At 42.9% G+C, this 22174-nt stretch overlaps 2 protein-coding genes across 5 annotated transcripts in view; both read left to right on the top strand.

The window, feature by feature from the left end:
* Positions 1 to 601: 601 nt before the first annotated feature.
* ddx47 (DEAD (Asp-Glu-Ala-Asp) box polypeptide 47) lies at positions 602 to 6149 on the top strand. Its single transcript, XM_037090290.1, has 12 exons — positions 602 to 780; positions 1002 to 1095; positions 1934 to 2122; positions 2207 to 2278; positions 3074 to 3192; positions 3371 to 3442; positions 3542 to 3658; positions 3780 to 3926; positions 4665 to 4802; positions 4892 to 4962; positions 5142 to 5271; positions 5772 to 6149. Exons 1-12 carry the CDS (start codon positions 652 to 654, stop codon positions 5955 to 5957), a joined length of 1464 nt encoding a protein of 487 aa, XP_036946185.1. The 5' UTR covers positions 602 to 651; the 3' UTR covers positions 5958 to 6149.
* Positions 6150 to 6775: 626 nt separating this feature from the next.
* The window catches only part of LOC119014808 (myosin-10-like), a 52544-nt gene continuing 37145 nt past the window's right edge, over positions 6776 to 22174 (top strand). For 2 of the 4 annotated variants that reach the window (XM_037090285.1, XM_037090284.1), the window contains exons 1-3: positions 6776 to 6985; positions 8585 to 8963; positions 15689 to 15845. In XM_037090285.1, the coding sequence (XP_036946180.1) occupies positions 8619 to 8963; positions 15689 to 15845 (502 nt within the window). In that variant the 5' untranslated portion in view covers positions 6776 to 6985; positions 8585 to 8618. Of the gene's footprint in view, positions 6986 to 8584; positions 8964 to 15688; positions 15846 to 22174 lie in introns of those variants that run through there. The other 2 variants (XM_037090288.1, XM_037090287.1) reach the window with 1 other exon arrangement.

The following is a 22174-nucleotide window of genomic DNA, read 5'->3' as shown; positions in this document are numbered from 1 at the left end:
GGTTTAGGTCAGGTGACTGTGGAGGCCAGGTCATCTGGTGCTGTACTCCATCACCCTCCTTCTTGGTCAAATAGCCCTTACACAGCCTGGAGGTGTGTTTGGGATCAGCAGAGGTGACTCTTGGTCCTCCTTTCCTGGGGCGTCCTCATGTGAGCCACTTTTGTCGTAGCACTTGATGGTTTTTGCAACTGCACTTGGGGACACGTTCAAAATTTTTGCAATTTTCCAGACTGACTGACCTTCAGTTGTTAAAGTAATGATGGATTGTCATTTCTCTTTACTTAGCTGATTGGTTCTTGCCATAATATGATTTCTAACAGTTGTCAAATAGGGCTGTCAGCTGTGTACCAACCTGACTTCTGCACAACACAACTGATGGTCTCAACCCCATTAAGAAGGCAAGAAATTCCACAAATGAACCCTGACACATCTGTGAAGTGAAAAACATTTCAGGTGACTAGATCATGAAGCTCACTGAGAGAAGGCCAAGGATTTGCAGCATTGTCAACAAAGCAAAGGCTATATACAAAAAAGTATGCGAGCGGGCAAACAGGGACACACTTAAAACATCAATTCCCGCCATCCATTGCGGCGCGAACCTCTTTCCGCATTTGCGCAGTGGGGCCCTGACGACACGTTGGGGCGAAAAGCATGGCGGACGTTGAGGAAAACGTGAAGCCAAACACAGATGAAACACTCGGCGGTTCGAGTAGCGATGATGATAACAGTCGGTCTGATGGCGGTGAAGTCGATGAGACAGTGAAGAGCTTCAAGGACCTGGTAGGTTCATCTCACAGTGAAGAGGAGACGCCATTTTAGCAACGTCAACAAGCAGCAGCATAGCAGTTTGAGCTAGCTGACCTAAGCTAGTTACGCCCGTGTGTTTATACCATGAAACATACCTCCAGTATGGCTGTGGTGAAATAACTGTTGTAATTTCGTTTTTAAGACATGATCAGCAGCTGACAGAGGTCTTTACCCGCTGTCTTTGTCGTTCACAGGGTGTCACTGAGGTCCTCTGTGAGGCTTGTGACCAGCTGGGATGGAAGAGTCCAACAAAAATTCAGATGGAAGCCATACCTGTAGCTCTGCAAGGTGAGTGATGTGGCCACAGTGGAGCAGCATGTCTCTGTCAGCTGAGTCCACCAGAGAAGGCTGCTGCTGCTACTTATGATGATGATGATGTCACTGTGTTTTTTTCTGTGCAGCCCATCAAATGTAACACAGGTACTCGATGAGTCCTGCATGCAAAACGTTACAGGAGTAAACACAGCTGAAGTGTCAGCCTTGTCCGCACTGCATCAGTACATTACATTATTATACTGTTATCACCAAGGCATTAAACATTTAAGCTGTACTGCAATGTTGTAGCTGGTTGCAGTGGACATAGTTCTACGTGTTATACGTGCATTATTTTTTTGGAACCGGCCCTCAAGGTCTACATCATTTGTGATCACAAATGTACTTGATACAGCGCACTATATATATATATATATATATATATATATATATATATATATATATATATATATATATATATATATATATATATATATATATATATATATCTCAGGTACATTTGTGATTATTTGATTAGCTTTTAGGTCTGCAAAATGTCAGAGAAGGAAAAAAAACAAAAACAATGTCGATCAGTAAATAAGTAGAGAAACGAGAAAATAGTAACCTTTTGCAATTGGCAATTGGAAAAACATGATTCAAACGGATTAATCAAATATTAATGTCATAGTCAGTTCAGCTCTACTGTATATCTGTATGAAACTTTTTGAAGTATGGAATTGGTACGTTAAAAATAATGGAAATACTCAAGTTGAGTGAGCTGATTACTTCAAATGATAATACAGCTAATTTTCCTCCTCAGCTCTGTACACATGACTTCGTTAACTTCTCTTTGTGCCTTCTTCTTGAACTACAGGCAAGGATGTTATCGGCCTGGCAGAGACTGGTTCAGGAAAGACGGGCGCCTTTGCTCTGCCCATCCTCCAGTCACTGCTGTCCTCACCCCAGAGGCTTCACACCCTCGTCCTCACCCCCACCAGGGAGTTGGCATTTCAGATCTCTGAGCAGTTTGAGGCCCTGGGCTCCAGCATTGGTGTTAAGTGCGGTACGTGTCCAATCAGATGGTTTACATAGATCAAGACGGCATTCTTTGGTTCTGCACCTGAAACTTGTGTCATTTCTGTTGCAGCTGTCATCGTCGGAGGAATCGATATGATGTCACAGTCTTTGGTGTTGGCTAAAAAACCACACATTGTTATTGGTAAGGCAATAATTGAAACTGTAGTGGGGATTTCATTTGATTTACATCAATGCTCAATTCATGGTCTTCTGCATGTGATGTATTTCAAATAATGACCAATATTCAAGTTACTCATGCTAAAATTGAAAGTCCCTATTTAATCTTACTAGCACCCAAAGCAAGCCAGAGTATTCATTTTGTATGTAAATAAACAGTGTTTGGTTATTTCTGGGAGAAGAAATACTTACATTTCCCTTTACAGCAAAAGTTAATAGACAAGTTTCTGGCCGATCATAAATTGTGCAGTGATGTGTGAAACTACAGCCATAATACCTCCCTTTACTTTGTTATAGGAAACATTAATGGTCCAATATTATTTTGATTGTCCAGTTCATATTTGTATATTGGGTGCCAACTAGGAGGTGTTTACATTCTTTAATCTAATTAAATTTAATCTGTTCTTCCTCTGTCTGATCGCTCCCTTTTAGTGCATGTGTCCTCCAGGCCCCAAATCACAGTCTGTTCCCATTGGTCAGCTCCCACAGGCCTGAGCAGGCATTTCCCACACTGACTACTTGTTTGAAGGCTCAGTTTTTGTATACAGGCTGTTTCTCTCTCAGTGGATCGAGCCTTTTAATACACAGTATTTATGTAGCACCTAGACCTGCGTTATAATCTAAGAGTACATGGAAATCTCATTTACAAGATGGGACATTTTAACGTCAATGAAGACTTCCGGTCATTTCAGTGTGCAGCAGTTTGAAAAGATAATCATTTTGGCATCAGTGTGATAAAGTGAATGTAATGTGTTTACAGCCACACCCGGTCGGTTGATAGACCACATGGAGAACACAAAGGGTTTCTCCCTCCGAGCTCTGAAGTACCTGGTCATGGATGAAGCAGACAGAATCCTCAACATGGACTTTGAGACTGAGGTAGGTAGTTAGAAACTCTTGTTTTCATTGCTTTCATTCAGTGCAACCTGTTCCCACTATATTTAGCTTAATTTTGTTCAATTATCTGTATTGAATAGAAGGAAACACTCCTTATTGAGTGGAAACATTCCTTATTTTTTACATTTGATCAAAAAGAAACTGAAATTTGTCTTTCCAGGTGGATAAAATCTTGAAGGTGATTCCCAGAGATAGGCGCACATTCTTGTTCTCGGCCACCATGACGAAAAAGGTAGACAGTAGTCCTGCTTTGTTCTGTGTCACTGGCTGCTGGTGCTGCAGGTACACCAGGTGGCAGAAGAGTACCAACAGTCTCTGATTTGTTCTACAGGTCCAGAAACTCCAGAGGGCAGCTCTGAAAGATCCTGTGAAGTGTGCGGTATCCACCAAATACTCTACAGTAGACAAACTGCAGCAATACTACATCTTTATACCATCAAAGTACAAGGTAGATCACACTGAAATGAGCATTCTCCTATCATGTTTTAATGTCTGGAAACAAATCCTCTAGATAAATAACGCTGATATTTCCGTAAAGCATATTTAAGGTTTTTGCCTGTTTCCTTCAGGACTGTTACCTGGTCTCCATCCTGAACGAGCTGGCAGGCAACTCATTTATAATTTTCTGCAGCACATGTAACAACGCCCAGCGGGTGGCGCTGTTGTTAAGGAACCTTGGCATCACTGCTATCCCTCTTCATGGCCAGATGACTCAGGTAGAGAACCTCTGAGGAACACATCCACACATACCCACACTCCCTGGAATCACTTGGCTCTAAGAGTCTCTTAGCTCAGTTTTGTTTTTCTCTGTTTACACATTTTTGATAAAACAGATTCTGGTTTTCTCTGCTGAACCACGCCATCATTTATAAGGCCTGTTAATAATTATGCAGAGCTGTCCACTGCATTTTCTGCAGCTTACAGTAAAAATCACACGTTCCAGAGTTGATGAAAAGACTAATGAAATGACAGAAAGTTAAGATATTTTGATATTTTTTAAAGAAAATGGCAAAATGTGCTGGTTTCAGTTACTAAGTTCTACTTATTGTCTTGTAAACAGAATATCTTTGGTTCTTGGATTGTTGATCACACCTTTTAGGATATTTTAAGATTTTACTGTGCACTTCGGGAAATACTGACAAGATTTTTTCCATCTTCAGTTTTCACTGTTTTCATGTCTTTTATTTCTCTCTTTTATAGTAAATATAAGATACTAAATAAAGTGCTATGGACACACTAGTGCAGCTAAACTACTCTGCATTGTTTTTCTTAATTTACTGTTATTATCATCACTACGTAATTCATGTGATGTTATTACGTACTTTAAATACATACACTCACATACTGAATGATGCTTTTTAGGAATAATTCCCATTAGTGCCCATTAACTTCTCTGCAGTGTCTGTTTTGCTGTCTTGTTATTCACTGTGGCTTCTCCTCCCTGCGTCGGTCAGAACAAACGTCTTGGAGCGCTGAACAAATTCAAGTCCAAGTCTCGTTCTGTGCTGCTGGCGACCGACGTGGCCTCCAGAGGACTGGACATTCCTCACGTCGACTGCGTCATCAACTACGACATCCCCACACACTCCAAGGTACGCCAGTGCTGGCGTTCACATTCCCGGTTATTTGATGATTGTTTGATTTGACTTTGATGCATCTTTGGATCTGTCTGCCCTCATAGGACTACATCCACAGAGTCGGACGAACAGCCAGAGCAGGACGGTCGGGGAAATCCATCACTTTTGTCACTCAGTAAGAACGTCCTCTCTGATGTCTTGAAACTTGATTGGATCCATTTTTTGGGGAATTATTCTGACTAATGTTAAACTTGGTGAGCTTGTCTGCCACCTTTATATGACGGGTTCTGTTTATGCTCTAAGTAAATAGGTGAAAATGAGTTGACTTTCACTTTTCACATTCTGTTTTCTCAGATATGACGTGGAGCTTTTCCAGCGAATCGAAACTCTGATTGGAAAGAAACTTCCCGCGTTCCCAACCCAGGAAGAGGAAGTGATGATGTTGGTGGAGAGGGTGAGCGAGGCCCAGAGATATGCCCGGCTGGTAAGTCATCTTTTCCGTCCAAATAACTGGACTATCCTCTCAGACAGACAAATCGAATCTTCTTCATTGTTAGAAATAGACTGATAGGACATATTGACAGATGAATACACACATAAATAAAACATGTTGTGGTTGAGAGTGATGAAAACCTAGTTGGCAAGTGAGCAGAAACATTTACAGCTGCTCTGTAGTCTAGTGGTGTGGCAGCTCTATACTTTTGTACAACTGGCTTATAACGTAATATTTAACGTTGGCCTTGCTACCAAGCAATATTTTGCTGCTGGCCTGTTATTATGAAGACACTACATCATGTCTTTTTATTATACTTAACAAAATTACTGTTATCGAAGAGGCTTCCTTGTGTCCTTCCTGTAAGTTCCTTGTAGCTGCTTTCCAGTGTTAGGAGAAAGAATGGATGTCATATCTGAATAGTTTACTTAAAAAAAAAAGCGACCCAGTTAACTCTGAATTGTTCAAACAAAATGTCTCGTCTTCCTCAGGAAATGAAGGAGCAGGGTGAGAAGAGGAAACGGCCCAGAGGAGGAGACGGAGACGAGGATGACACAGAACAAGCAAGCGGAGTGAGGAAGAAAGTGAAGGGTGGACCAGGAGGAGGAGGAAGAGGAGATGGAGGTCGAGGAGGGATGAAGAAGCGGGGTGGAGCAGCAAGGAGGGGAAGACGCTGAAGCCTCTGACACAAACAGACTGTACATACCCACAACATCATGATGCCTCTCTTGTTTATTCAGTGTCCAACTTGAGCATGTTTTCCTGTATTCAGTATGGAAGAAAACTAATTAATTATAGAAAACATACTTTTCCCCGCCCTTGTATGAGAGTTTTCCATTTGTAATAAAAAACACCCCAGTAAAACCCAAGGACTGTTTGTGTGTTGAGGGTAAAACGGTGCCGTTGTTGCTTTCAGACACGAGGGGGCGGTGTGTCCCGTCAACAGCATTTATAAGGAAAAAAACTACACATCCACATTTTTTTTTTATGTGTTAGTGTTTTTTTTATATTTACGCAATTCTATTAGAAAAAGAATGCGAGAAACCAAATGAATGTTTAGCAGTGATAATGCGAGTTGTTTTAGAAGTCATGTAGGCAAGCAACAATTGCAATGTGTTTGTTATTTTTCATGCATGTTATTGATTGGCAGCTAATTGGGGGGGTTGGTTCATTCCAGCCAATCACGGCGAGGGAAAGAGAGAGACCGCAAAGTGAGAGCCCAATTGTCTGTGGGCTGCATCCAGTGGGTGTGTGCACTGCATAGATATTTGGGGGATAGATTTTAAACGTGGATAATCACACCATAATGTCCTGTGAAAAGTGACGATGAATGTGTTTGTCCATGAGATAAAGCACATTACGACTGGCCTGAGCGCACTCAGCCCACATTACCGCCCAGGTGAATCCTCCCACGCGGTGTCACAGTGGGTGTATTGATGATCTGCATGGTCACTCTCTATGTGAGCGCACAGTCCATCGTAGGCGGGGAGCCGCAGCAGCAGCAGCAGCGGTCAAGTGTGCTCGGGTTTAGGAGGGGCTCCAGTGTAGAGGCAGCGCTCACTGTGCCTGTGCTGCATACCAAAGCCCAAATACATGCCTGCATTTCAATTGTGTGTGGTAGCTAGTCGCACACAGGGTCTCATCAGGGGGATATCGGAGCGCTCGGTGAACAGGATCTGACCGCTGCTTCGCTTACTGACACCAGGTGAGTTATTATCGTTGTTGTTGTTGTTGTTATTATTCACAACGAGGACACGGAGGAGAGGGACAGCATGGCGGGGAGGGGGGGAGCTGGACCACCGGTGTTGAGGATGGAGGATGGACGGTGCCTTGGAAACTTAGTTGGGCTGTTTGGTTATCGAGTTCAGAGACCACATTTTTTTTAAAAATTCTCAGGTAGGTCAACGTTTGCCTGACTTGCTGACCTGTTATTGAGGTGACGATGAAACAACATGAAACAAAGTGCTAAAGCTAGCCTCACGAGAACTATTTAATTCCAGCTAAACTAAACTTGATACCTTCCCTGAAGCAAGTTGTTTGGGGTTTTTTTTTTTGCTCATTCTCCTGGTAACATACATACTTTTGGCTGACATTAGCGGCCTTATTTATCATATCCTCTTATCGAAATGAGCTTAATTGGTTAGCATTTTACAGTTGCGCAGGTAAGTTAGCGCAGATATTAGCCTAATAATAGTAAACAGGACCCCCCACCTCCCTCCCCGGACTGTTTGTTGACTCTGTGCTTTCTGGGGACTTGCCAATGCACAGTCACCCTATCTGTTGTATAAGCGCCATCTGTACAGACAAGTGCGGGCTGTAGATATTATCAGGGCGCCCTGGTGCTGTGTTAACAGCGGGGTATTCCCTGACACGCCAGTAACGGGCCATTCACGACGTCCAGTCCGGTCCGTCGTGAGCGCGGAGCAGCCTACGCAGGATGCGCATCAGTGTCGTGCGGCTCCATTCAGCGGGAAGAAGAAGCGCACACCGTCAGACCCGCACCAGAACCTGGCTTTAAAATGTGGCCCGACTTTAAATTCGTGCGTCATGCTCCGAGCTGGTGTCATATGGTGTTCCCTGTGTATCACTCTGTTATACCACATATCAGGGGCAGAGCGATTATCAGCCGATTTTTCCAGTTATTGGTGATTTTTCCATCAGATTGCTGATAAGATAAACTACTACTTTGGCTCAAATGCAGCACCATCTCACAAAATGTCATGGCCAGGACAATATCTGATGTGTGACACGTGTCACAGATATAAACATTGAATAATCTGAACCACCAAAGCAATGAGTGGCTAGCTGTATCAAATAAATGTGGAGAGGAGATATAAAGTATAAAGGAGTAAATGAAAATTGTGCTTGAGAACCATACTTGAGTAAATTGTACTTTTTTCCCCCATCACTTGATGAGTATCGGTCCCAAATATCAGTTTTCACTGTCCTTGATTTCTAATCATTGGCATCGGCCCTGAAAAAGTCATATCAGTGGACCCCTACCACATAAGACTGCAGGAGATTTATTTTGTCCCTGTCTCCTATCATATGGAATGATCTGATATATTACGATTTGTCATATATGTATTACATATTTACAATTTCAAAAAAATGTAATAGCAAAAAATACAAATAATTATAAAGAGAAAGTACAGTATTCCTTTGTTGAGTTTGTACTGTACTGATCACAGACGGAGTGGTGGGCTGTTAAAGAGTTTTAGAAGACACATGACATGTTTGTGCTGTTCCTGATATTTTGTATCCCATATAAAATGTCTAAAGTACCACTCTCCATCTGTTCTAGGTGGCCACGTTGCTCTGGTAAACCTGCAGCTAAGATGTCTCATCGGAGTGGGCAAGAGGACCCAGAGCGGTACCTGTTCGTGGATCGGGCTGTGGTTTACAACCCAGCCACGCAGGCCGACTGGACGGCCAAAAAGCTAGTGTGGGTACCCTCAGAGCGCCATGGCTTTGAGGCGGCCAGCATCCGGGAGGAGCGCGGCGAGGAGGTGCTGGTGGAGCTGGCCGAGAACGGCAAGAAGGTTGTGATCAACAAGGACGACATCCAGAAGATGAACCCGCCCAAGTTCAGCAAGGTGGAAGACATGGCTGAGCTCACCTGCCTGAATGAGGCATCTGTGCTGCACAACCTGAAGGACCGCTACTACTCGGGACTCATATATGTGAGTGACTTCAACTAAGACCCTTCAAAGATTGTCTGTTTTTCTTACTGTGTATACTTTCCACAGTGGGGAATGATTAACCTTGAATCTCCAAGATCCCCTGGGTCTCGCAGCTGTAGATTGAATTTCACCCCAAGCTTTTATAATTGTGAAATTGTCTGCAGTGTTGTTGCTTGGTGCACACCAGTCTTAACTTTGAGCTGTCTTTTGCATTCTGATGTTGAAGTAAGATCAGATTCGTCAGCGTTTGTTTGGGAACAGAGAGGGGCACTGAGCTCTTTGCTGCTCTGAATGAATCCTGACCACACAGACACACAAATATTTGCACACAGTATGAGTGACAGGCCTCGCTGGTCTTTAAACATTGCCAGACTTTAACCGCCACTGAATCATCTCGCCTTGGTGCCTCTAGGTTATAGATTATTACCTCCCATCGTGGTTTCCCTCTCACCTCAGCTTCGAGGCAGGCCTCCTCCATAAACACGACTGGTTTCAGTTTGTTTGTCCTGCCCGGTGCTCCTACTGGCAGGCCCTTTTTGATCACAGAGATGGCTTGACCTCTCTCTCTCTCTCCTGCGGCAGACCTGCTGTGCTAAAATCAACAAATTTGGCCCAACATATAGGGTGCAGAGAAGGATTCTGTGACCTGAGGTTCATTCCGATTCATAAGACCAACATATTTGAAAGTAATAATACATTTGATTTATTAGAGTTATTTGTAAAAACTCCCTGAAAACAGCAATTGTTGCGTTGCCACTGTCCCCATAATCCAATTTGTCTACAGATGGAGCTGCTCTGTGATGTTCTACTTGTGATCTTGACCCATTTAGTGACATGTTTTCCAGGAATAGAATGTGGGTTGGTTATCACCTGAGAGACTGGCTCAGAGATTGCAGGGGCAGTTGTTGCACTGACAATTCATTCTCCCCATCACACATCATGATAAAACATCATCACTGGCTCTTGATGCTTCAGCAAAGGTGTTATTATCAATTTCCCATATGCTTCGAATTGACAAGTCTCCCTGTTCTCTCTTTTTTTCTCTCTCTCTCATACCATGGTGTCATGGTTTCTACTTCTTTGTGGTTGGCTTTGGAGCTTGTTAATTTGCCCCATGGCCAAGAGAAATTGAAAACATGTGTCTGGCTGTTTTGGTTTTCTATCAGGAAGAGAATTTTCCCGTTCAGTTCGCTCTTAGAAGAAGAAACCCCCAACATTTTCCAGTGTGTTTGACTTACCCCCCAAAGTTCAGCTACATCCACTGCAGACATAATATAATGCTCCCCCAGGCTGTGTCCTTGGTTGGGGTGGATGGAGGGGAGGACTTCCCTATCTGAGTCATAGATCTGCTAAAGTCTGCTGCTCAGTTATTTTTATGTAAATCGTTACCTTTTAACTGGTATGGTTTTACTGGGTATGCATACTGCAGTCTGTAGTTTACTTCACTTTCAGATATTCAAGTGGCTCCTCTGCCCTCAGTTACTTTGCGATTAGGCACATTTTTAAAATACACATGGGTAAACTGGATATTTTGAACCAAGAGCCAACAAAAAAATTATAACAAAAAGATATAACGCATTTCACAATACAATAATAATGCAGGTTCATTTTTATTTTTGACACAGTAGCCCCTTTGGCACCCAAAGTACATGGAAGTTTCAGCCAAGGAACTACTTTTTTAAGAAAATCAAAGGTTCCTTCATCTAGTTGTTTTCTGCTTCTCCACTGAGGTCTAAACACCCTCAAGGTTAGGGAAATTAGTCTATAATGTATGAAGAACAATGGCTGTTTTTACACACCATTTTTGCACTCTGCCATAAAACAGTGACTACAAACTGGACTTTGCTTCCGTCTGTAACTGGTGTGCAGCTTCAGATTTGAAAAAAATGGTAGCTGAAAGTAAATGCTGGGAGTGCTTGAACTATCAGAAATGTTTAGCGCCGCAAGCCAAACCCTCGAAGTTCTTGTATTTATGGAAAGTCAAGCATCGGAGCAGGGACTTTTTGGGGTATCATGTAATGTCCCAGGAACTTTAATTTAGATCTTGGTCCCTGTGGTGGAAAAGCACAAAGTTTCTTCATCAAAGGTTCCTCTGAAGGTTCCTCGTCCCTGGCTAACACTCACTAATTACCTCATCAACCACCTATAAACATACAGTAAAGTCATTACCAACAGAAATCCTTATTTTGCAGCTGAAATATCCATCCACGTCTTAGTAATATTGGCAAAAGTGTGATCATGTTCTCTCTCTTAGCCTGTTGTTTTTTCTGTGAATTGCGATGGCACACCTTTTGAAGCTATTTCTGCAGTTTTGGGCCTTTGTGTGGTAGCTATGATTGATTCCTCTCTCCCATGCCGGCTCCCTCTGTGGCCCTCTGCCCATCTGACGGCTCCATCCGTGCGAAGTCAGTCAGCGTGTTTAGCCAACTCATTTATTGTAGCAGCTTGCTATCTGTGAGTCAGAGGCTAGCCGCAGCACTACACACAAGGCTACACCACACTAGCGGGGCTACAAGCAGGCCTTTGTGTCGTTAGATAAGCCTCAGCTGTCAGAAAGCCTCAGCATTCTTCCATGGCAAAGAGATCGTCCGTCTGTCTGTCTCCCGCCGCCCACTTCAGCTCTGCTGCTGCCGCTCAGTGTCCGTCCTGTCTTCACCAACTCTTTCCCACACTCTCTCTCTCTCTCTCTCTCTGTGCCTCACTGCCCCTGGACAACAGTGACATGGACTCTGTCTGTGTTTCATCTCGATCTCACCTTATTCACTTTATGACATCTCGATTATTTCTGTTATAAGTGTTATTTGTGTGCAAACTGAACTTGCCCCATTTTCCTACTCAAATGTAGTTCTATTTTTTAATGCTGGGTCTGCTGCAGCGTAACAGGTAAAGCAGCACAAATGCAAATACGAGTGCACCGTCATGCTCCTTCTCATATCCCTCTGGCTTAAAGTCACGCGCAACCTTTGATGTCCGTTTGCTTTTTTCGTGTCACCATGATTTTGAAAAATGTAACCATGAATTTGTGAGTATGAGTTAAAAATAGACTACCACTGATTCATGCTGCATTGTTAACATACTGCGGTATAATGGCCACCCTGCTCTAGAATTCAGCAAGCAAGACTTTCCAACTTATTAAAGCTGCAGAAAAGCAGGTGTGCCATCGACGTTATTGGATACCAGGCATGTCAGTGTATTGATCATATTTCAAAAGCCCCGTCGGAAGTATTCACAAGCTTTGTTATGAAATCACTAGAGCGAAGCACTGTCAAGGGAATGGTCAAGGTCTCCTGTACTCCACACAGATCAATGGCACCAAGGCTGCCTCTGCACCCAGAGTGCCCTCTCCAGCCTCTACAGTGGAGAAGGGGCCTATCAAAGTACTGTAGGCACGCTGCCTCAGTGATCAGAGATGGCAGATGGGGTCGGCTGTTGTGTCTGCTGTTGGCTGTGTGTTGCTCAGCTGTTACTAGGCCACGGCATCCCCTCCCCTGGATCTGATTACACAGTGGAAATATCACCTTCTCTTTCCTGGACGGGGCCAGGCATGTCGGTTTGGCAGGCGGTGTTGAGTTAGCCGTATGTTCTGGGAGCTGGCAACAGCAGTAGTAAATGTTCTATATTCTGCGATGATCCTGCAGGATTTTTTTTACTGAGTGCAACAGCATGCATGCAAAAAGTGTGGCTTGCTTTTTGATTTTTTTTTTGTTTAATTGAACACAGAGATTGGTGGATAAAGAAAAGGACCACTGACTTTAACTGTGTATAAGTGCCAGACTCAAATTCAACGACAACGCATTTATTTTTAGAGATCAGATTGACTGACGCACCATTTCAGCTCTGTTCAAAGGAAGACACTGTCCAGTTTTAACCAAATAAAATATGCATATGAAGACATGACGCAGCAAATTCCAATGCCCACTTTAACCCTTCAGCTCCCTGGGTCTGTCCACCTACAGTCTGGGCATCTCTGTGCAGCCTCGCCAGCTGCCTCAGTGCAGAACCCTGTCGCAGAACTGAAGAGAACAGAACAGACCCCCTATTTATAGCAGCACCAGTTTTGAGATACGGGTGAATTAATTTTTCATTAGCCTCGAAAATGGAGAGTGGAGAGTTCAAATTTCAGCAGGCCCCTGTCTTTCTCCATCTCTGAGCTCTCTCCTCCCCTCAGGTTGGGACCAATTTACTGCAAGGCTGAGAACACGGTTCACTGTTTGTTACACCTCAGCTTCTCAGCTGGATTGGACCTAAGGGAGCCCCGTCAGCTGGATCAGTGCACCACTCTTCATTTCTGTCAGCCTCCCTTCTCTTTCCAACCCCTTTCTGCTTCTTATTTATTTTATATCAGCAGTACAGAGCATCAGTTGCTCAATGCTGCTGACTGTGGGTCCAAACTGAACAGTTACATAACGGCAGCAGTCTTCTGTCTGGGATCTGCTTTGTGAACCTATGGCTGCTGAGTCACTCACAGCATGGTGCCTCATTTGGCCTTGGTTGTAGTTTTAATTAAGTGACTTCACAATGATTGATACCTTGATATGAAAGACACATACATACATATGCACATAGATGCTATTTATTGACAGAAGGAGTAACAGAGGAGAAAAGCAGAATGAACAGTTCTTGAAACAATTACAGCTCTTTAAAACAGAGGCTTAGTCCTTTCTTACAGCCTCTGTAGAGAACTCAGGCTTTTTAATGATCTCCAGCTCCTGAACGTCATCTCGAAACATTAAGTTAAGGCAATTTTTTCTCTCCTATGCTCCTAGATTTTTTAAATTTTGTAATGCAACTACTGCCACACTGACGTTGAAGCCAGCAGGGAGCCAGCTGCCTCTGATCCCCAGGGCCTCCCTCTGACCAGATAGGCTTGAGTACTTTGTAGCATCCATTAAGCAGGTGTCTCATGTGACTGTCTTAGAACCCCACAATTCAATTGGATTCCAAATCAGAGGGCTACTAGTAGATTATATAATCATTTAGGATGCATCTCGATGCATTAAAACTTTTGATGTCTACACACTCTATTTTTTAAATACACCGTTTAAAATGTGTCATATTTGTAATGATCCATAAATAGAATAAACAGAATAATTGATTTCCATTATCCTCACTCACGCTCTGCCATCCTCACCAGAACTCTTAAGTAGCCTAATTGAAACCGAAATACAATGCACATGTTTACGTCCATTACAGGGATGCAATTTTATGCATTTTCTATGCAATATATAATAATATAATAATAATAATATATGCAATATGTTGGACTTTTTCCATCAGAGAAACTCTTTTAACCACTGACATGATATATGCTCAATATAAAATCAGAGTAAGCTTCATTAGAAGTTCAAAGAACAAATACATTTCAATTCAGTACATTCAATAACTGACCCAACAAAATCCTATATTGATGCTGCTAAATGGCTGAAATGTGATTAAAACATTTTGTATAGAATGTATTTTTAAATCAGATACATTTTGGTGTATTTGTGCCCATCTCTGATTGTCCATTAATACTTCTTCATCAGTTACATTCTTGACTTTGATTAATCGATTCATCATTAACATACCTAGTCTATTACGTTTCACCATCCAGTCGGTTCAGCCCGAATGAACGAACAGTCCAATTTTACAAAATTGTTTCAGGAGATCAGAATGTCAAGAATCGGGTTAAAGTCTTTTGATTATTGACTTTTCTGAATCAGTGTTATACAGGACCACAATGAGTTCAAGAAAGTATTTTTTTCCTCAATCTCTAACTACTATTTTAACTGTCTCACTGATGTCCAGTTTTAACTCTACGTTCTGTCATATTGTTATGACTCTCTTCCACTCTTAATGATTTAAGGTCCAGATATATATGTATATATTTGCATGTAACTGTTTATAAGTTATGTTCATGTTGTTACAAGTATGAACTGTATGTGGGTAGATAGTGAATGTAAGTAGAATTGGGCATTATCATGCCAGTGAAGTCATACTACTGGTTAGCTGTTTTGTCTCTATGTAGTCTACAGCAACATCTGCAGAATGAGAGACGACCATTGCCCCACCAGGGCCTCTCACTCACTCCTGGCTGCCTCGCTGGCTGGTCCTTTCAGCCTGCAGCATAGCTGAGAAGTGTTCATACCACACACACTCCTTGGGGAGAAATCTTCGGGCTAATTACACAGCCAAATGCAACACCATAACTTGGAAAGTAGGCTAAACGTTTGCAGCACAAGCTCCTTGCTGCAACATGAGCCTTAACAATGTTCATACACTCTTTTGTGTAGCGCTGTGTTTGATTTAAAGACATAGTAGCGCTCTCAGGGCATTTTGATGCTTCAGATGACACAACAGTCTGTTTAGTGTTTCATTTGCTCAGTCTACCCTGTGTCTATCACTGTGTTGCCTGCCAGCCACAATGATGTAAGCTCCTAAAAAGTGGGTAATGACAGCTCCTGCTACACTGACAGAACGCAGACCTGATGATTTAAAGCACTAGGACTTGACTGTTCCATTTTAATGTGAAGGACACTGATGTTTTAGATTTTCTCTCTTCAAATTCTGGCCAGTGAGAGTTTATCATGCCTGTTTCCTGCAGGATTTGAAAAAAACATCCATGGCTTTGTTAATATGTTTTAACATTTCTTGAAAATAAAGTGATCCTGATGTTGAGCCGAAGCTTCTCTTTGTTCCTTACTGTGTAATCATTTCCTGTGTTCATCTGTTTTGTATCTTTACAGACATACTCTGGCCTTTTCTGTGTGGTAATCAACCCCTACAAGAACCTGCCTATCTATTCAGAGAACATCATTGAGATGTACAGAGGGAAGAAGAGGCATGAGATGCCTCCGCACATCTATGCCATCTCTGAGTCAGCATACCGCTGCATGCTTCAAGGTATGACAGGCACTTGTTTTCCTTGAATCAACCTTTTAATTTTGTTGCTATTAAGCTCTTCATTGACAGTGTGTTGTGATGATTGTCCATTGTGTGATTTTTAATTTTTCAAGATGGCATTTACTTGAGTTGTTTCGTCATCTCCAGGGAGATACAAACATATTTTTTGTTTCTGTTGGAAAAATTGTGGATTCTGGCAGCATCCTATGCAGTAACGCCGGAAACTGTTGTTTTTTTATGCAAGTCTGTGCACATTTGGCAGGGAGTTTAGCTCACTTGGAGGCAGCCTGGGGTTTGGCTGCATAGCCCAGGAGATTAGTGTGTGAAGAAAGTGTGTGAAGTGTGTGAAAGGCCATAAGGTCAGAAGGAATGTGACGTCACTGATTATGTCTTAGAGGTTTGCTATCATAAGGGAGGGTCAAGTAGAAGACTAACTGCCTGGCAGATTTGTTACTGTGTCATGTCACTGAGTAGTTATTGCATGGCAATAAGAGGCTGTTCAGCGCCATCGTCAACACTGTAAACACCAGGCAAAGCATGCAGGAATGGACTGGTTTCTTTTTTAACTACTACAGCTTTTGTTCCATGCATGCAAGTTCAAATTCAGACACAATTTCAGTTCATAGTGATGATATTATTTTGGAATGAATTTGTGCTGCATCTAAACCATGTGTTTGCTTCCCAAAGGAAAAATATAATGCGGAGACACTTTTAAAAAGTTTTGTTTTTATTTTGAAATTCTGTGTTTGAGTGTTTCTGAATTACTCAACAGCCCAACTCAAAAGTTGATTCTTCCTCGTGGATTTCTGATGATATATTGTGTCGCTGTCTGTTTGGTTTCTATAGTGTCTCAGCACTCTCTCTGTTTAGAGGAAGCAAGTAGCGAGGGGCAGACAATTCTGAGCTCCTAATAGTGTTGGTGTTGAGAGGCTTGCCTGCTAGAACTGATGCCCTTTGACAAAGAGATATGTAGAGAGAGAGAGAGAGAGAGAGAGAGAGAGAGAGAGAGAGCAGGTTCAGCCAGCGTCAGTCTTCAGGTTGTCATTAACAGATCCTGTAGAGTTGTTTTCATCCTGCAAAGCTGCTTCATGCCGTGAGCTGCAGCTGTTGCATGCTCAAAATGTTAGCTTGTTTACAGTTTATATTTTAGGTGCATGTCAAAGATAGTCCAAATTGTTTGAATGGATAAAGTCTGTGTGTGTGTGCATTATCAAGATCTGAACATCTGAGGAAAGCTGAAAAAGTAGAAGAGCCACAAGAACAGGGACTGTGACCCACTTTGGGTCTGACTAATTGTTTTTGAATCTCTGATGTAGAAGAACCGCTGTGATAAGCAGAACCTTTATCAGAGTCTATCAGTGTTTAGACAGCCTCAGCCTCTCTGCTGTGTGCTATCAGTGTCAAACCATGAAACAACGGCATTACTTTCTCCCTTTTGGTTTTATATTTACAGGATCTGATTCTATAAAAAGCATGTTTGACAGGGTTTCCCATGCCTGTTATTTGTAATATTTGTCCCATCATACATTAGCCTTGATGGGACATTGTCGCTGATGTTCTGGTTGACCTCTGCAGCTGCAGCTGTAAAGCTCCAGGGTTTGTGTGTCTGACTGATGTGCTGGAGGCTCCCTGTCATTACACACCCTCAGGCTGTGCTCTGGGCTCTGGATCTCCACACAGCTGAGACTTTAACTGGAGCCCTGGGCTGAGCAGAGCCAGAATGTGGACCATTGATTTTTAATGTTTGGTTCTGGACCTTAAAGTGTGTATTATGTGAAGATTAGAGTTCCAAAGTCTTGGAGAACTGTATTTGTAGAGAAAAATATAGGGCTAATTTTTCCCAAACCTTCTTAAGTCACTCCATTCCTGTTGGCATCCCTTTTGTTGCACTAACCATATGTTCCACACACTAAATATAGCTTTATTCAGTACCACACACTCCACCCATACTATTATCACTATGCAAGATGTTTGTCTGGATATGGGACACCTCTGCTGTGCCACCATTCTCTACTCTTACCCCCTTTTCCCTGTCGGCGGTGTTCATTCTTTCGGACTGCTGTCCCTCACAAGCGAGGGGAGAGGCGGGGGCAAAGCAGCCCTTGGAATGAGGTCATCGCTGTCCCAGCTCTCCATACCATGCTGTGCTAAATTCTAAAAGCTGAGTCATCGTCAAGTTGTCACAGTCGTCCGAGCAGCCCGCTACCCTCTGCTGGGTGAGCAGGGGTGCGTCACCATGGATACCTGTGTGTATCTGTGTGTGCGACCAGAATAACCTTCCCCTGGGATGTCTGATAGAGGTGTCACTTGGTGAGAGTGACAGTATTTAAACTAGCAGCATTGAGGGGCTTTTTAAATGCAATCCACTGAATCTCCAGTCTGTTTCTATTTCCTGTTCTGGAGGAGGAAAAGCTGTGTCTTTTAATGCTCCAAAGCTATTTAGAATCTCCTACTGGTTTATAATTGCTTTCTTTCTTCTCTCAATGACTACCCCTTTCTTTGCTTTACTCACTAGTTTGTTCAGACTTCTTCTTTCTTTCTTTTTTTCCTTTATTTCAACCAGAATGTTCTGGCTTGGAAGACGCTGAAGAGGAAAATTCCCCACATCCTTGAAGGCATTTTGGTCGCCTTTCACTTAACATGAAAAATACAAACCGCAGCTCTGCTGGAAGCTCTGTGGTGGCTCAGTTTGCTTTGTTCCTTCCCTCTCCTGCTTTGATCAGGAAACACAGGAGGACAAGTGTGTGGAATGTCCACCTTCTCATCGCTCCTCCACGTCAGGGTGTAGCCAGGGTTGCCATGGTTAGGCCTCTGTTTAACTAACAACGCTGTGTCCCCATCATCTCTTATTTCACCCCTCAAACAGTCAGACCACAAAGTTTGTGCCACATATTCAGATTCCTAGAGACTGTGTGTATGCATTTGTGTTGTCTTTCATTTTTTTGCCTCTTGTCTGGCTAATGCTGCTTTTTCTCAGGAAGACAGATAGTAAGTAGACTTGCACCCAGGTGGCAACTGCATTATACAGTAGTGTTACTGCAGCTCAGCTTACCCAAGAAACCACAGGGCCTCACCAGGCAGGTCCTTATTCTCTGAAGTGAATGCCACAGATGGCTCCTCTGTACGTACACACTGTGGCAGTAGACTTCTCTTCAACAAAACATGAAAAACACTATGCATACATGCATGTGTGTACGTCACCATTAAATTGACAGACTATGGTTTGGACCTTGGCAAAGAGATATTGGAAAATTAAACATCACAGTGGGATTTCTTTAGATTACTGCCAGTCCTGCAACTCCACCCCATCGTCAAAGTTATGGCTGCTTCTTTCACATTGATGCAAAAGTTGTACAACTCCAAAAATGTCAACCGCACACATGGCACTGAATGGTAAAACATGTTCAGAAATGGCGGAACAAAACCCTACCTGTTTCAGGTGATTTTATTTCTCACAGGAGGCTGCGAATAGGAGAATCTTCTGATCTGTTGCTGCTTATGTACTCTACGTTTCATGCAGGTGTTTGTTAGAGGTGTGAGAAAGATGAATGGCAAGTTTTCCACATGGTAGGTCTACATTCTGTCATAGCTCGCACACCTGTCACACAAATAATACCAGGTGAAAATGAGGTCTTGAAGAACTTACGGAAGTTGCAAAAAAACTGGAAAGAGGCTGGAAAACAGTGCACTTACTCAAGTGAAAAAGTGGGTTGAACTACCTAGAAACAACATTGCTTCCCAACTACCAAGTATGAGTGATACCTAGAGCCACTGGCTGCACATCAGCTGCTCTTTGGCAAAAGGTAAAACTAAACTCATCCTCTACACTCCACCACATATATCCTCAAATAGTATAAATGCCACAAAAGGGAGAGTGACATTGTAGTCACAATCATTCTGCCCCACATGAACTACAGATCCTCCAGACATGACCTGTCTCTTATCCAGCAGCACAGAGGGGGATATAGGAAGTGAAACAACATTCAGAGAAGTGGAAAATGTCTTGGAACTCAGAGGCGAGAGGGAGGGCCAAGCTGGGAGAGAGACAGGGGGAGAGACAAGGGTTCGTTGAAGGCCTTAATATTGAAGGGGGATAGTGGGGGAAAGGGCTGAGTGAGGATAAAAGAAGGCAGACCCCTACAGACACGATGCAGGATTGGTAGTGGAGATTTAAGCATAAAGAGGAGAGAGAGCAGAGGAGGAAAGAAGGCAAAGAAAAGCAGAGAACGAGGGAGTCAGGAAAAAGCAAGAGGGGGCAGAGGGGACAGAGTTATGGGGGAAACAGAGCAGAGGGTACAGGGGAAAGGCAGAGGGGGCGGCCAGCATTGTGCCTCACAATGGGGGCTTTGTGCAGTCTGAAGGGGGCTGGGACCAGGGTGCAGTGTGTGTGTGTGTGTGTGTGAGAGAGTGTGAGGGTGCAGATAGGGAGGCCTGGAGCCACAGAGCTCTTCCCTAAGAAATGAGGCCTCTTGTTAGGGCAGCGAGGACTGGAGGGGAGGCCTGGTGAAGGGCACACCCAGGGCCTGAGTGACAAGACAGGTGTGTGTGTGTGTGTGTGTGTGTGTGTGTGTGTGTGTGTGCACATGCAGGGGTGAGCGTGCGTGCATTTGTGTGTGTGTGTGCGTGTGTCTGTGTGAGTGTGGGTGGGGGGGACTTTTTTCCCGGTTTTCAAAAAGACTGTCTGTACTCACTGCATGTTCAGGGGATGACTTTTAGACAAATGGGAAAGCCTGTTTAAACAGTATGTTTGCATGAGTGTACTGCAAATATTCTCTGTCTTACATGCACACACACACGCACACGCACGGACATACTACATCCAGATACATATGGGCAGATGAGTCTTAAAGGACAGACAGCTGTGGAGGTCATACAGATTAAAATCATATTTCTTGGGGATCATACAAATTTTCATATTTATTTTCCCTCCTGACCCTTCTTCTATCTAGCCTGGATAGGGTGATGACTGGGAGGGCTGTTTTGTGTCAGCTGTCATGTATATGTACAGCATTTACTGTTAAATGGAAAGGAGCCTGAATCTTTAATTCTCAGTCGACACATTTTTAAGACATTACATTGATTACACGTTGATGGATTGCAGAGACTTGGCAGAAATCACAGAATAAGTATGAATGTTAAGAAGACCATATCTATTTCATCCAGAGCTATTGCAGCAATTATTTAAGCATTGTATTTATTTCAGGACATAAATGTGAAATGGGTATTTTATGGTATTTCATGGGAATTTCCAAAGTCTAAAAAAATTATACAGGAATTCTGGGGAAAATGTAGTTAGGATAAGCCACAGTCCACCTGTATATAAGCCAGTCTTGTTGACTCTGCGTGTGTTTACACGTGTAGTGAATAGTCAACACTCTTCACTGCCGTGAAGCCAGGTCCTGACCCACAGTGGTCGGTGTGACTGTCAGAGACATTCATAGAACTGAGAGACGATGATTTAAGGCTTCTGTCATGTATTCCTCTCGTTCTTCTTGGTGTTGTCATGACAGACACATAGCATTGATACCAGAAGCCTGAATAGGACAGATAAGGTTACCTGACTGATGCTGGGACTGCCCTCTCTCTGACACCCACTGCAGGCCAGGGAGAGAAGCAGCTGGCTCACTGGTGCTGTGTGTCACCGTGTTTAATGTGCAACTGATGACACATTTGTATTTATTAACACATTCACAAAACTCAGCCACCTCTCAAAGAACATTTTTGAGGCAATTTGATGATGTTTCACCTCTTCCCAGCCCTGCTGCCTAGTTGTGTGACCCATTCTGTTTTAGAGCTGCCACAATGAAACAATTGATTACTTGTCAAATCATAAATTAATCATAAACTGCAATACTTTTATGATCAGTTTGAGTTTGAGTTTAATTTTTAATAAATTAAGTCAACATTCTATGATCCCAGCTCCTTTGATATTAATATTTTCTGGTTTCTTAACTCTTTTATGACAGTAAACTGTGTATCTCTGGGTTGTGTCCGAAACAAGACATTTGAGGATTACATTTTGGGCTTTAGAAAACACACATAAACATTTTTCTGACTTGTTCTGTCATTGGACAGACCAAACAACTAACTCAGTGAATCTAGAAAATTAACAACAGTTAATCAGTAAGTAAGTTACAGCCCTATTTCACTTGAATACGTGATATAAACATAACACTCATTGTAACATTTGATCCCTTTTTGATTGAGTTTATTTTATATTCTCTCTCTGACTCTATTAGATTCAGTTGTGCACGCCACACAGACTCACACTGATACAGTTGCCCCTGTGTGGCCGGACCCCTGCTCCCCCTTGTGTGTCTGGATTCCTG

The sequence above is a fragment of the Acanthopagrus latus genome, chromosome 23, assembly GCF_904848185.1.
Source record: "Acanthopagrus latus isolate v.2019 chromosome 23, fAcaLat1.1, whole genome shotgun sequence".
Classification (NCBI taxonomy): Eukaryota; Metazoa; Chordata; class Actinopteri; order Spariformes; family Sparidae; genus Acanthopagrus; species Acanthopagrus latus.
This window is presented reverse-complemented; position numbering and strand designations above follow the sequence as displayed.

Bases quoted from the DNA above. Each gene is read 5' to 3' on its own strand.
- ddx47 (XM_037090290.1), top strand. From the start codon at position 652: ATGGCGGACGTTGAGGAAAACGTGAAGCCAAACACAGATGAAACACTC. The intron at 2,123-2,206 runs GTACGTGTCCAA...TTTCTGTTGCAG, and splicing joins CAGCATTGGTGTTAAGTGCG to CTGTCATCGTCGGAGGAATC. The intron at 3,659-3,779 runs GTAGATCACACT...TGTTTCCTTCAG, and splicing joins TTATACCATCAAAGTACAAG to GACTGTTACCTGGTCTCCAT.